The sequence below is a fragment of the Dipodomys ordii genome, unplaced genomic scaffold (genome assembly GCF_000151885.1).
Source record: "Dipodomys ordii isolate 6190 unplaced genomic scaffold, Dord_2.0 Scaffold129, whole genome shotgun sequence".
NCBI classification, from domain to species: domain Eukaryota; kingdom Metazoa; phylum Chordata; class Mammalia; order Rodentia; family Heteromyidae; genus Dipodomys; species Dipodomys ordii.
The window spans coordinates 396,642-409,923 of record NW_012267345.1 but is presented as its reverse complement, the minus strand read 5'-3'; the positions used below and the strand labels follow the sequence as shown (position 1 = coordinate 409,923).

Genomic DNA, 13,282 nt, shown 5'->3' with positions numbered 1-13,282 from the left:
CGAGTGAGCCCCAGAGTCCTGCCTACCTGGCACACCTTAGGGAGAGCTGGGCACACTTTGATGGTGAAATCATGCAGCGAAGATTCCCTTACAAGTGATACCACATCACATTAGTGCTCTAGGGAAAGATACAACTTCCAGGTGGATAGTGCTGGAAAACCAAACCCGTTCTCTTTATGTTCACGTGGCCTCGTGCACCACATGAGGGTGGCAGCTGGGAGCCACTCCTGCAGTATCAGGGGCATGCGAGAGTGTCAGAATTCAAACACAGACACATGAACCTCTGCACCGGAGCCTCTGTTCCAAGACAGCAGAGCCGTGGCCTGTGGACCCATGCCAGCCCGCAGGGTAATTTAATCCTGCTCACAATGAAATTACAAAGACAGCAAGCTAGCCCTTTGGAGGCGCTGACTCAGCACTGGACACAGAGGCCGTCTTCCATCACTGGAAGAGAGGGTGTCCCACTGTCCATGTGCCCTGTTTTAATATACCAGGAGGTGCCAAACTCAAAAGGTGCTGGGAGATTAGCATGGAGAGCCATTAGTTTTTTGGAGGTTTTTTTTTTTTGGGGGGGGGTCTGGTTGTGGGGTCTGAACTCTGGGCCTGGGCGCTGTCCCTCAGCTCTTCAGCTCAAGGCTAGTGCTCTACCACTTGAGCCATAGCACCACTTCCATCTTTTTTTTTTCTGCTTATGTGGTGCTGAGGAATTGAACCCAGGGCCTCATGCATGCAAGGCAAGCACTCTACCACTGAGCCACCTTCTCAGCCCCGAGCCATTCGTTTTTAACCTGGGCTTTCCACACGTCCTCCAGCTGCCTGGCCTTTGCTCTGCCCACATGAATTGAATCCCACAAAAAGCAAAGCAGATGGGGATATGGGGATGTGGGGATGTGGAGGTAGAGGCGCTGAGGTACGGTTTCATCTCTCACTCCTGACACACCAGGAGGAACTGAAAAGGGAAGACCATCCCATTCATAAGACTTGAGTTGCAAAAGAACTCTGCTGGCATGCATCATGTCTAAAAGCAGACTTTTTTCCCCCAAGAACATTATGCTCAGAGCTTTTAACATCCACTTCCCATCGGGTCACAGAGATGCCCAGAGACGGCCCTGGTTTTTCCACTACAAAGAAATGCGTCTACAGTTTCCAGGACTACAGAGGCAGAGAATCCATTAAGTATTTAAAACAAAACAAAAACAAAAACATCCCCCTCCAAACAAATCATGCTCACCTTGTAAGTGCCATCTGTCAACCAGAAGACACTGAATGCTCATCCCCGCCCCCATACACATATACCATTTTCAAAGGATACAAGACTTCAAAATGGATTTCAAAGGCCCCTGTAATTTTGGCGGCATGACATTTGATGTTTTATAAGCTATTTTTATTAGCCAGGATTGTAGAAAATTGACGTTCACCAGCCATTAACCTTTCAAGCATACAATTGCAGCCCTCCCACCCCCCCCCACCACATATGGAAGTACACCTTAGATTTCCATGCAGGATCTATCTTTGTGCTGCCCAACTCCTTGAAGGAAAGAAAAGTCACTGTGAGCCCACCTCCCTCTCAAGAAAATGTTAAGTTCTATAATTTTATGGACTTTTGATCATGATTTTATAGCCATCAGCCCTGCACTGGAATTCTGTTTTTATCTTCAAATATAAGAACTAGATAAGGCAAGTTTTCTAATCCCTTCTTTGTAACTGAGGGAAGATGGGAAAAAATGAGATAACCAGGGGAAAAAAATGCCTGGTTTTAGCAGTAGGAGCCCACAGTGGGGCTAGCTCTGGAGTGACTGGCTTCTCACCCCATCAGCTCATCAGCATTCAAGCATTAAATATGATATGACATAATCCAATCAAAGCAATACCCTATTAACAAACAATGGCAGGGAATAACTTACATTTGTGTCTCCTGCCCTCATATGTTGGTGGAACTTTAAGGAAGTCACTCCATAATTTATTTATTCAATTTTACAAACATGCCTCTGGCCAAAAGGTCTCTGGACACAGTAAAGGCCAGCAGGGGACAAGTCCCCAACAAAACCATAAAAGCTTATTGCCCGAGGCCTCCAAGAGATGGAAAAGTCACGGCCCCAAATGTCAGCCCATCCCTGGATCACTTAGGACCCAGCTTAGGTCCAGAATGTGAACCTTTCAGGGCCTGCGGTTCTGAAGACAGAGGCAGGGCTAGGATTTCACTGTCCCTGAGCTTTGGGTGACATCTGGGGCTAGGAGAGGAGGAAGTGGAATGGCTGCCCAGGCCGTGTTCACTTGGCAGAGCGGAGCTCACTCTCGTACTCGCGGGGATAGGCAGTTAATTGTGACAAAGACTAAGGCAGCACTGCTTGCTGCTTCCAGGGCCCAGCACCTGGGCATGCCCTACCCAGACAACAGCGTGACGGGTCCTCAAGCTGCACCAGGCCAGGGGAACAGACACTCCATCGTATGGAAGACAGAACAGATCACAAAGCCAAGAGATGTGTCCAATCCATGTGGCTGCTGGCTGAGGTCTGCAGCCAGAGCTGATCACACCCTGGTCACCACACCCCGTGTCCCACCAGGGGATGCTCAGCTCCACTGCCTGGGTCAAGCACTCGTCTGGGGTGCTCACAGCTTGCATAAAACTGTGCTATGTTATGGGCAATGTGTGAACAAACCAGGATGGCGTGGCTAAGGCTCCCGCTCCAGGACCTGGCACAGGAGGACGCTTGGTATTATGGGAGCAGCGGAACCGGCTGGCCCCTCCTCCAGGAGCTAGGCGCTTCCCACCAGAGGCAGCTGCTACTGAAGGTATCTGCCACAGGCAGTGGATCCCACTTGGGTTTCCATGGACCAGACACTGATGGGCATCCCTGAGGGTGAGCTTCTGCTACTGTCCCACTAAAGGGAGAGAAGAGAGAGGACAGCCTCATCTCTGGGTCCTGTTGATGAATGCCCAGTGTAGATCCCAGCCCTGGCACTGATACCTGGCGCTGGCCCCATCAGCAGGCTTCCTGTCCCGTCTATACTGGCTGAGCTGCAGATCTACTTGGAGATAGTTGCAGGGAAATAAATGTATATCACCAGGTTCACCTCTTGTAAACTCAGACCTCTTCCTGAGCTCCAAGCTGGAGAAGTTTCTGGCAACCAGCAGCTATGAGCACCCTCTAAAGAGTCCAGGCCTAGACCAGCACTTGGAGTGTCCACCACAGCCCAGGGAGTCGGGGCACCCACAGCCACGCCTAGCTGGTGAGACCGAGCGCTCCTTCACGCATACCAAGGGCTCCCCCTGCCCACCACAGACCCACCCTGCAACACGGGTGACGGGAAAGGGCCTGACACCTGAGAGCCGGACTCGAACCCTGTGCGGCAGAGTGGCCAGGCAGGAGAGCTCAGTGGCATGAATCACAAGAACTGATGGAGATCACCACAGCCACAGCAGTGCCTTTCTACATTTCTACAGTACGGCAGTTCCGAGGAGAGCGTAGGCAAACTCCATACCCGCACCCTCTTCCCACCTGCCTCCGAATCTCATCGGCACAGGCGGGGCGCTGCCTCTCTTTGCAGACCACCCAAACCCAAGTGGGGTTCTCGGAGGAACAGTATGCGCAGTGTGCCTGCACAATGCCACCCTGCTGTGACATCTGAACGGAGGGTCACACAGGACAGCAGAGGCTCTGGTTCCTCCTACACTCGCTTCCTCAGCACCTTCCACAGCAAGGCCACACTGAGCTACAGCGCAGAAGCCCCCGTGCTGCTCTGGGGAGATGGAAATGCAGGTCATCCTCTCACCCACCCACCCACACTGCATGCAGGGACCCCATACAGAGGCACATGCAACCCAGGGAAAACTAACACTTGGAAATCTGAAGGCAAGAGTCCCTGAACCCCCAGGCTTCCAAAACCATCCCATCCTAGGAGATAGATGGATTGATTGCCAGCAGAGCTGGAACCTCAGTGGGTGAGGAGCTGGCCTCCTGTGGCTGCTGGAGAAAGGGAGCACCAACTTGGTGGCTTAGGGAACAGAAATTTGCCCTCTGTAGTTCCAGGTCTGCAGTGCTCTGGGGAGGACCCTCCGTGCCTCTCCCAGCTTCTGGGGGCTGTGGGTGTTACTTGTTTGGGGTGCACTACTCCCCGCTCTGCCTCTGTGTCCACACAGCCTCCTCCTCTGCATCTGGGGCTCCTCTCTGTCTCTTATAAAGAAAGCTGTCACTTATCTCCCTTGAGGTTCTGTGGCATTGACCCCTCGGGGGCCTCCATCTGCCTCACTGAAGTGGATTTGCAACCAGGCCTTGGCCGTGGCTGGTTTAGCCCGTGTCCCCCAGGTAGGCAGCCCCCTTGGCTTTGGACGTAAGAAAATGAAGGCTGAGAAGGAAAGGCAGGCACTCACCTGAGCTACCCTCCCCCATCGCAGGCTCTCAGCCACCTATGCTGGACCTCTGCCTGACTTCTCCCTTACCCCTCTGGAGGCAGAAGCCTGGACCTCATTCCTCCCGGTCTGGACACCAAGGCCCTCGGGGCTTCAGGTTCAGCAGCACAGACATTACCAACCTCCAAACGGAAACCAATGGAGAGCAGGAAACCCAACATTTCTTCACACCAGCCACACAAGCACATGTTCCTGAGATGGCCTGCAAGCCGAGTGCTCCTCCTCTTCCTCAGCCTGCTTGGAGACCAAGGGGCCAGGCCTCCTTAAGGGCTCACCCTCCCTCCTGGGCTAAGTTCGTTCATTCTGGCCAGCACCTCTCTGGGCCTGCGCTGTGCCGTGCCTCCGGCCTGAGAAGGAAGCACCAGCTTCACGGGGACCCAGGGCATCTTCCCATTAGCAGGGCAGCGCAAGCAGTACTTGTGGGCCTGTGGATATGCATCTGTCGCTGAAGGCTTACCTTAATCCTCTCCAAATCCCCAACACTGTCAGCAAGAAAACACAGTGAATCCAAACAAGGCCACGTTCCAGAGCTGCTAGACCAGAAGCTGCTGTGGGCTGTGGTGAGGCTCACACTCAGATGCTCAGGACCCGGTGCACTCAGGACCCGCTGGAGCCCTCATCAGGGGGCCCTCATGGTGGGGGGGGCACTAGGGGAACAGGGCAGGAGACCTCCCATCCACACACCTCCTAAAGCAGGAGGCCCTGTGCCTCAGTTTCCTCATGGTAAAGTGGTGTTTCCACTGTGATGATGAAGTGCTGTACGCATGGCTGGATGTGCAGCGCCCTGAACAGGAAACAGCCAGAGGGAGACCACCAACCACCTTCAGGCTCTCTCCCCAAAGAGGGCCTCGCGCCAAGCCGGGAACGTATCACCCTTTAACACCAGAAGCTCTGTAGATATCATCCAATTAAAGACTCTGGCTTGCAAGATGACCCTGGCTTTTCCTGGCCAGCTTGGATGGGGAGATTGCAGGTACCGTGCCCAGCAACCGGCAGGAGGGTGGGGCAGAGGAAGGACTGCACAGCAGGAAGACCGAGGTGGGTGGAGGAAGGCAGTGGTCTTTGGAGCTACAAACCAGTCACAAATGATCAGAGCATTTCTGTGTTGCGGGGGATTGAACTCACAGCTCGCTGGTACAAGAAAAGCAAGCTGGCACTGAGCTATACCAAGGGGCCTTGTTCCTTTCTGATTAAGAGACAAAGACAATACTTAGCTTGAACCGGTCTGAGACAATGCGGAAGGCCACCAGGAGAGGGCAGCCTACAGCCTGGGCAAAAAGGCACTACAATTTGGACCCCTTTTGGCAAAAGCAGGTGATTTTATGAGCCCAGTTTGTAACACAGTGGCCTTCCTGCGCTGTTCCACCCCACCCGGGCTCACCCCTGCCCCCCAGGCCCGCCTCACCCCGCCCGGCCCCACCCCATCCTGCCCTGCCACACAAGGGGTCAGAGGAGCAAGTACTGTGAGGTTTTACTAGAGCTCACTCGGGAGAACTTTTATCGCCCTCAACAGACAGAAACTTCACTCTGCTGCTGGCATTTTTTACAGTGGAATTCGCTTGGAGGAAAAATTGCCCCTTCAAAAAAAAGTCAGAATAAAAGGCACATTCTTTGAAAAGACGAACGCTTGCTGCTCTCTCTTGGCTCATGATTAGTTCTGGCAGTTATCTACCCATACTTGCAAAGAAAGACGAAAGGAGGGAAGGAGGGAGGAACAGAGGGATGAGAGAGAAGGAAGGAGGGAGGGAGGAGAAGGAGGGAGGGAAGAGAAGGAGGGGAGGATGGAGGGAAGAGGGAGAAACAGAGGGAGGAAGCCTCTCTTTCATTTAATTCATGTGCATTTGCTAGCTTAAAAAATTCACAAAATTTCTATTTTGAAACTAGTATCAGGACGCAAACACGCCAGGTGACGGGGTCTCAAATATGTATGCTTCATTTAAACCCGAGTTCCTTAGATCTCCTTGTGACTGAGAGACAAAAAGAAAACCCTACAGGGAAGAATTGAAAAAGTACTATTTCTGAAACCAAGAACTTGTAGATCTTGGAGGCTGATACCAAACCCAAGTGCCATGCAGGCCAGCAGCAGCCTGAGCTGCCAGGCGGTCTGGAGGGACTGCTCTGGAGGGGGACAAGCAAAGACCCTGGCCAGACACTTCTCTCCCAGCCTAACATCCTAGGACCAGAGGCCTGCACACACCAGGACCCTAGGCCCGGGGGGGGGGGGGGAAGGTCAATTCCCCCGCCCTGCCCCCACCATACACACAACCAAGCTCTCAGGAGAGGCACTGCGGACCTCACCCCAGGACATTTCTACTGATCAGTCTCTCAGAGGTCCCCACTGCTGAGTGTGGTGACAATGTTTCTGGATGGCCCCCCTGCTCAGGACGAGTGTTCCAGGCTCCAGGGCTGGCTGGATCCCCGCTGCATCTGGGTCTGCACTGACCAGGTTCAATCTGCCCCAGGAAGCCCACCGCACGCCTAGAATTCAGGCCCCGGCCCTCCCCGGGCAGAGGCAGGCTTTGCAAACCTGTGGTGTCCGTGGCACCACGAGGGGCTGTTTGCTGCTTCAGAGGGGCCCGGTGTGAGCCACTGCTGTCAAGGGCCTCTGACACCCAGGACCTCTGCTTGCTGCTGCTTCCTGGCCACCGCAGCCTGTGTAAGTGTGTGCCTGAGTACCTGTGGATCTGCCCACGTGTAAGCGCTTTGCTGCCCTGAAAGCCACCTGCAGTGAACCTGTAAGGAAAATCTGAATGAGGAGCCAGACTGGGAGAAAAGATGGGCAAGAAGGCACACTGTGCATGTTTAGGCCAACAGCCTTGCCTTGCCACTTGCCATTTCTGATCCACACATAAAGTGGAGTCACCCACCTTCCTTTCGGGGAAGACTGAAGGAGACCTTAGGTCCAGAGGAGTGCTAGAACTTCGCTCTTATGCCGTAACTCCTCAGAATCTCACCTGCCCTCATTTTAAGATTCAATTAAAAAACACATTCTGGAAATACGAACCCTTAATTAATAGCTCACAAAGCTCCTGTCTGGAACGGCATGGGGGCCCAGGGCCAGCAGAAAGTGCAGTTCTGAGGCAGCAGACAGTCACAGGGACCCGGAACCAAAGGACTCGGCTCCGCTGATCCCACGACGCAGGACGCAGGTGATAGGGACAAGAACTCCTTGCACACAGCCTGGCGTGGGCTTCCCACCCGGGATGTGAGGCACAAAGAGAAGCAGCTGCAAAGAAGCAGAGGGTGGCACATCTTGCTGCTCTGTCCCGGATTGTGACTGCTAAGACCCACCCTGTTTCCTGCCTTCTCTCTGTGGCTGGCTTACCTTTTATCCTTATACCTATGCACTGCGAACACGGGGAAAAGCTACCATAAACCTGAAGGCCATTGCAGTCTAGGACAGCCCTGCAGATAGCCAAGAAGGTGCAAAGCAGGCTCTGCATGTGGTTCTGCGAGGTGGGCAGCGTTTTCGCCTGATTGTTCTCTCCTCTTAGGAGGCAATGATTCTGAGTCTTGTAGTTGCTCAAGGGTGCACTGAGACCCATTCTACTCTACCATCCTCATAGTCATGAAACAACTGCTCCACCCCAGACATCCTGTTTGTGTTCCAGGCAGAAGGAAAAAATAAGGACAAAGGACAGAAGACATCACCAGTAGAGGCCTTTCCTTTTTCTTAGGAAATATATATAACACGCAGCTTTCCCAGTCTAACCTAACTGGACACCCCTGAGCAGGGAGAGGCTGCAAGGCTCCCTTTGTCTAAGAGCCTACACGCATATTTAAATAGGGGTGGTGGTCAGACAAGTGGGCTGGGACATTAGAAGTCACTACGAAGAGAGAAGGAGGATGTTAAAGCCTGCAGGATTTTGATCATGCCAGCTGCACACAGGCCGTGTGGCATCTTCCAGCCACATGGGGGCGCAGCACCCAGGACTGGGCTTGGGGTAGGACAGGCTCATCTGCTTGCCTATGCACCTACCAAAGCCACCTGCCGGCCAGCCAGCCAGCTGGCTGCTGCCACCTCTTTTCCCCAGCCGTGTTCCCTGTGGGTCAGTTTCTCACTCCCTGGCTGGTGCCCAGGCCCACTGTGCCCAGTGTCCATTCCTCCCCAGAATCCCAGGTCTTCCCGAGTGTGATCCTCATCAAGGTGAGGGGTGGTAAGGAGCCTAAGCCAAACACGACAAGGCAATTCTGTTTCCTCAGCAGAGTGACATGTGACCTGGTTCCAGCCAATAAGAATGCTTGCAGGCCCTGTGAGAAAGAAGTGCTCCTCTTCCCTGTTTCTGCCCTGATCTCAGATAGAACACGGGGAGCTGCCGCAGCTACGTTGCCACAAAGAGGCAACAAACGAACATGCTAAGGATGGTAGGAAGATAAAGTCTGGGCTCTAGCCCTTGACTATATCACTGACCAAGAAAAATGTATTCTAGATTCTGTTGGAAAGTTTTACCCTGTCTGCCAAGTACAGCCTGGCCCAAAGATGTGGTAAACAATTGTGACAGGCTTCCACGACTTCAGTTTAGGAAAGAAATAAGTGATCATAACAAAGTGCCAATTAACCCAGGGGAAGCATGGGGGGGGGGGTACATGAGCTGTGCGGAGGTTCTGGGGACAGTAGGGGGAAGGTATTCTGAACCAGTCTCATGAAATGAGGTCATCAAACACAGAACTCTTCACCCTGCTTTATTCTTTCCCTCAGCTCGAGTGACTTCCAGACCCCAGCCTACTCTCCGCCTGGGTGATGTCTCTGCTCACCTGCCACCTTTCATCCGTGATGTGGAGACAACGCGCAGTCGTCCTTTGCAGCCGTGTTGCCGCTGCCCGCCCCAAGTCCTGCGGCTGTACTGTGAGGCTGGCCCCGGCTCTGTCCACGGAGCTGGCTGGCACTGCAGGGCACTGCATCCGGCTGCCCCCTCCTCCTCCCACTTGGGCCGGCTGATCATTAATTATTCACAGAGGAGACACTAGACTCCAGCAAGGCTCAGAGCTGGCGCTGTTAACCCTCGGAAAGTGCCCTGACCAACCTGGCTTAGATGCCACCGCACGCCGGCAATCAGGGCCCAAAGTGAATGACAGCTGCGCGTGTACGGGCAAACACATTCGAACGCTTGTCCTCCCAAGCAGACAGGAAGCATGTGGCCCAAGGGACCCAGCAGCCCCGCAAACCAGCCTGCCTAGAGAGCACCCTGCCTTTCTGTTCTGATCTGAGTGGCTCCTTTTCTCTAAAGGGTCACAATAGATAGTATTTGTTACCCTGTTGGGGAAAACTATTTTAAGCCTAATTAACATGGAATTTTTGGAAGGCAAATGCTTTTCATTTAGACATAAAGCAAAATGCCACGACATTTCTTCCACCCATTTATCATAAACAAGTTAATTACTGTGTAACAAATCACTCCTGCTGGAATCCGTGTGTGCTGGGGCTGCAGTGGAGCTGACTCAGGCAAAGAGGGTGGCCCACGAGCGGCCGCTAATGCCTCATGCGCATTCACAGCAAACCCGGCTCTCGAAGCTCTGCTTGTCAAATTAAGGTTAAGCTCTCTCTGTTGGAATAACTCAATTATAAGCAGTCATTGCCTATTTAGCTGGATTCCAACTGGAAACACCGGGCTTATTTGTTTTTCACGTGGTCACCCTCTCCTGGTTGTCAGGTCTGCAAAGTTTCCCGCACATAGCGAGACTGTGCATGTCCTGACTTGAGTCCATCAGTTTCAGTTTTTGCTGTCACATGTGTAAAATTATTTCTAAGATATGAAAACAGCCCTTCGCTTTGGGCATTCTACACCTTAGCAGCGAGGAGGAGAAAACGTGCGTGTGGGGTGCAATCTGGGAGGGGAGAAGCAACGTGACCTGTGCCCACAGCCCACCGCAGAGGAGGGCCAGGGAATGACCCAGGATCACGGGTGCTGGGAGGTGGACATGGGCCAGGCCAAAGCTCTGCCCACTGTCCAGCTTCCTCTCCACACCTGCCAGTGGCAGCGCGCAGCCCAGCGGGGGTGCCCACCCACAACAGGGGAGGGATACCTGTTTGAAATCTCACCGTACATGGGGAAAAGCACGGAAATGTGGCCAGGCATGGGGGCTCTTGCCAGCTACAAGGGAGGCAGAGGTGAAGAGAATTGCGGTTCAAGTTCAGCCAAAGCAAAAAGGTAGCAGCAAGATCCCAATCAAAATTCGGAAGCGTGCCTGCCAACCCAACTACCTAGGAAACATAGATAGGAAGATGGTAGTGTAGCTGCTTGGGTAGGTGCAGGGAGTGAGACCTATTAGAAAAATAATTAAAGCAAAAAAGACTTGGTGTATGGCTCAAAGGGCAGAACACTTGCCTAGTGAACGCAAAGCCTTGAGTTCAAACCCCAGTACTGCTAATAATAACTAAATACACATACACACACATACATAAATGTTTGCCTCTTCTGTTGGGCAGTCCTTGTCATCACTAAGACCGGCATTTTTTTTTTTTGGTGGGGGAGGTCTGGTCATGGGCCTGAACTCTGGGCCCTGGGTGCTGTCCCTCAGCTCTTCAGCTCAAGGCTAGTGCTCTACCACTTGAGCCACAGCACCACTTCCGGCTTTGTTTCTTTTTGCTTATGTGGTGCTGAGGAATCGAACCCAGAGCCTCAGGCATGCAAGGCAAGTGCTCTACCACTGAGCCACCTTCCCAGCCCGAGACCGGCGTTTTTTCTGACGTCTCTGAGACTCTGCGTGAAATTGACAGTGTCAGATCTTATCTTGTTTATCACCAGCTCCCAGGTGCTGTGGGGAGCTTCCAGGATGAACACGCAAGACTAAACCATAGGGAGCTCCGAAAGACAGAGCAGCCACCTGTCAAACTCCAAACCGGCCCCTCACACAGGTGGCAGCGCATCCGAAAACACTCACATGGGCCTGCTCCAGGGGGGCCTCCATTCCCCTCCCAGGCCACCTGCCTGGAGACTATTGGTGTTCACGATCAGTGACATTCAATAGTATCATGACTCAGAAACCAAAAGGAAGCAATAAATTAGCAAATAAAAGAAATAAAAGTCAGCTTTGGTGCAAAGTAAGAATCCTAAGTCACAGGACTCACAAAATTAGGAACAAGCAAGAAAGTCATCAAGCTGGGTCTAAAAGAGTGAGTATCTAAAATCTCTGCCCAGTATGTACAAGCAAGAGCTTACATGTACCACATGTGCACACAGCAATTGATGTCACTCTCTCTCTCTCTCTCTCACACACACACACACACACACAATTGCTGTCAAATCTCAGGGGAAGAGTCTATATTTCTGGAATACAACACTGGCAGACGAGTGAACAGCCTGAGGACGCTGTAAGTGTGAATATCGAGACTTCGCTCTGACACAGTCTGCAAAGTCCACTCCTCCATCACTTTGAAATCAGCTCCAAGCCTGCCACCTCTGGGAAATGGAGACTGAGAGAGAAAGCAGAGAAAGCAGCTAGCTACCCAAGATGCTCTCAGGCCAGTTCTGAAGCACCAAGCTGGGAAACCAAGAATGGATTTAATTCTTCTCTTATGCAAATACAAAGTTTGTCTTGAAAGGGAAACAGTTCAATGTGCAGAATGATCTATTGTCATTCGAATTCTCCAACTGCTGCCAACTTGCCGTGGCAGGCGGTGTGGACCAGATCCCGGACTGCCACAGAGCTAATTGGTGGTTCCCGGCTGCATGTGTGTTTTTCTGTTGTCACCGGGGCAGTAATGAAAATGAATGCCACATTTTCGAACAGAACGTCTGTGGGCTTATTTACCGCCTTTCCAACAACATCGTCTGTTTTATCATGCATTTCAAAGCAGGGGTAATTTAAGAATCCAGAATTTCATACATAAAAACACTTGATAGGAAAGTCTCTCCCTGCATGCTATAGGGGTGATGTTACATCTGAATTCCCATTTGAGGCCTGGGCAGTGATTCACCACCCTCGAAAGAAACAGATTCTCAATCAGTCACCTGCATACAAAGTGCCTTTTGGGTGGACAGATTTGTACCTGCTCCTCTCACAGATGTTGTCTCACAGAAAGCAATGCTCCAAGACCAGACAGGCCTTGCCACCGGTCCTCCCCAGTGGAGAGGACCCTCCCTCTGCCCCTCCATCCCTCACGTCCGTCCTACCTTTGAGTAGCTTCTCTCCTTCTAGAACGTTGGGCGAGATCAAAGCGGTGTAGTCTTCTTCTGAGAAGCCAGCCTTGCAAGTCTCTCTGGCCGTAAGATCTGCATCGTGGGCCTAGAAGCAGAAAGGAAATCGGTTAAACAAAAATAAGTTCCCAGAAATTTAATCCAACCCACATTCCTCACGCCTGCCGCCGGCAGAGAGAAGAGCTTATCCACCACAGTCTCCACCCAGAGGTGGCCTCCGGAGTCTCAGGCCGGTCTCCGGGGACTAGCCAGGGAGGATCTGTCCCCAGCACGGGACGGAAGGCTCTGCCTGCTGCAGGGACCCACTCCTGCAGGGACCCTGGGCGGCTCCACGGGCACGTGGCAGGGCTCCAGGGGGAGAAATGCCCCCAAGGCGCGCTGCAGACTTGGGTGTACACATCGGGAAGGAGTGAGGCCGCAGGGCCGTTCCTCCCTGGGCGCCAGGGGCGGTGGAGCCGGCGGCTCCCCAGGCAGGCCATGGGGGGGAGGAGAGAATGTAGAGCGCAGGGAGGGGGTCTTCCCGGACCCGGGAGGGTGAGTCGCCTGCCCTCCTCCTTCCATGGACACTTGTTCAGCCTAAACCAGGGCAGGTTCTTCCCTGAGGCGGCTGCGCCCCAGCAAGAGTCCAGTGTGCGAGCTGGGCGGGAGAGGAAGGGCGAGGGGCGCGGCACAGCCCCATCCGAGCTGGCGGGGCCGGGGGTCAGGCTCGCCCCGCGCCAGCCCGCAGCCCGAG

The 13,282-nt window shown here is 53.1% G+C and overlaps 1 protein-coding gene across 1 annotated transcript in view; it reads right to left on the bottom strand.

Moving 5' to 3' along the window:
- Cdh4 (cadherin 4, type 1, R-cadherin (retinal)) overlaps window positions 1-13,282 on the bottom strand; it is a 425,566-nt gene that overhangs the window by 399,129 nt on the left and 13,155 nt on the right. Inside the window, exon 7 of the mRNA XM_013030338.1 lies at window positions 12,526-12,637. Within this exon, the coding sequence (XP_012885792.1) occupies window positions 12,526-12,637 (112 nt within the window). The remainder of the gene's footprint in view (window positions 1-12,525; window positions 12,638-13,282) is intronic.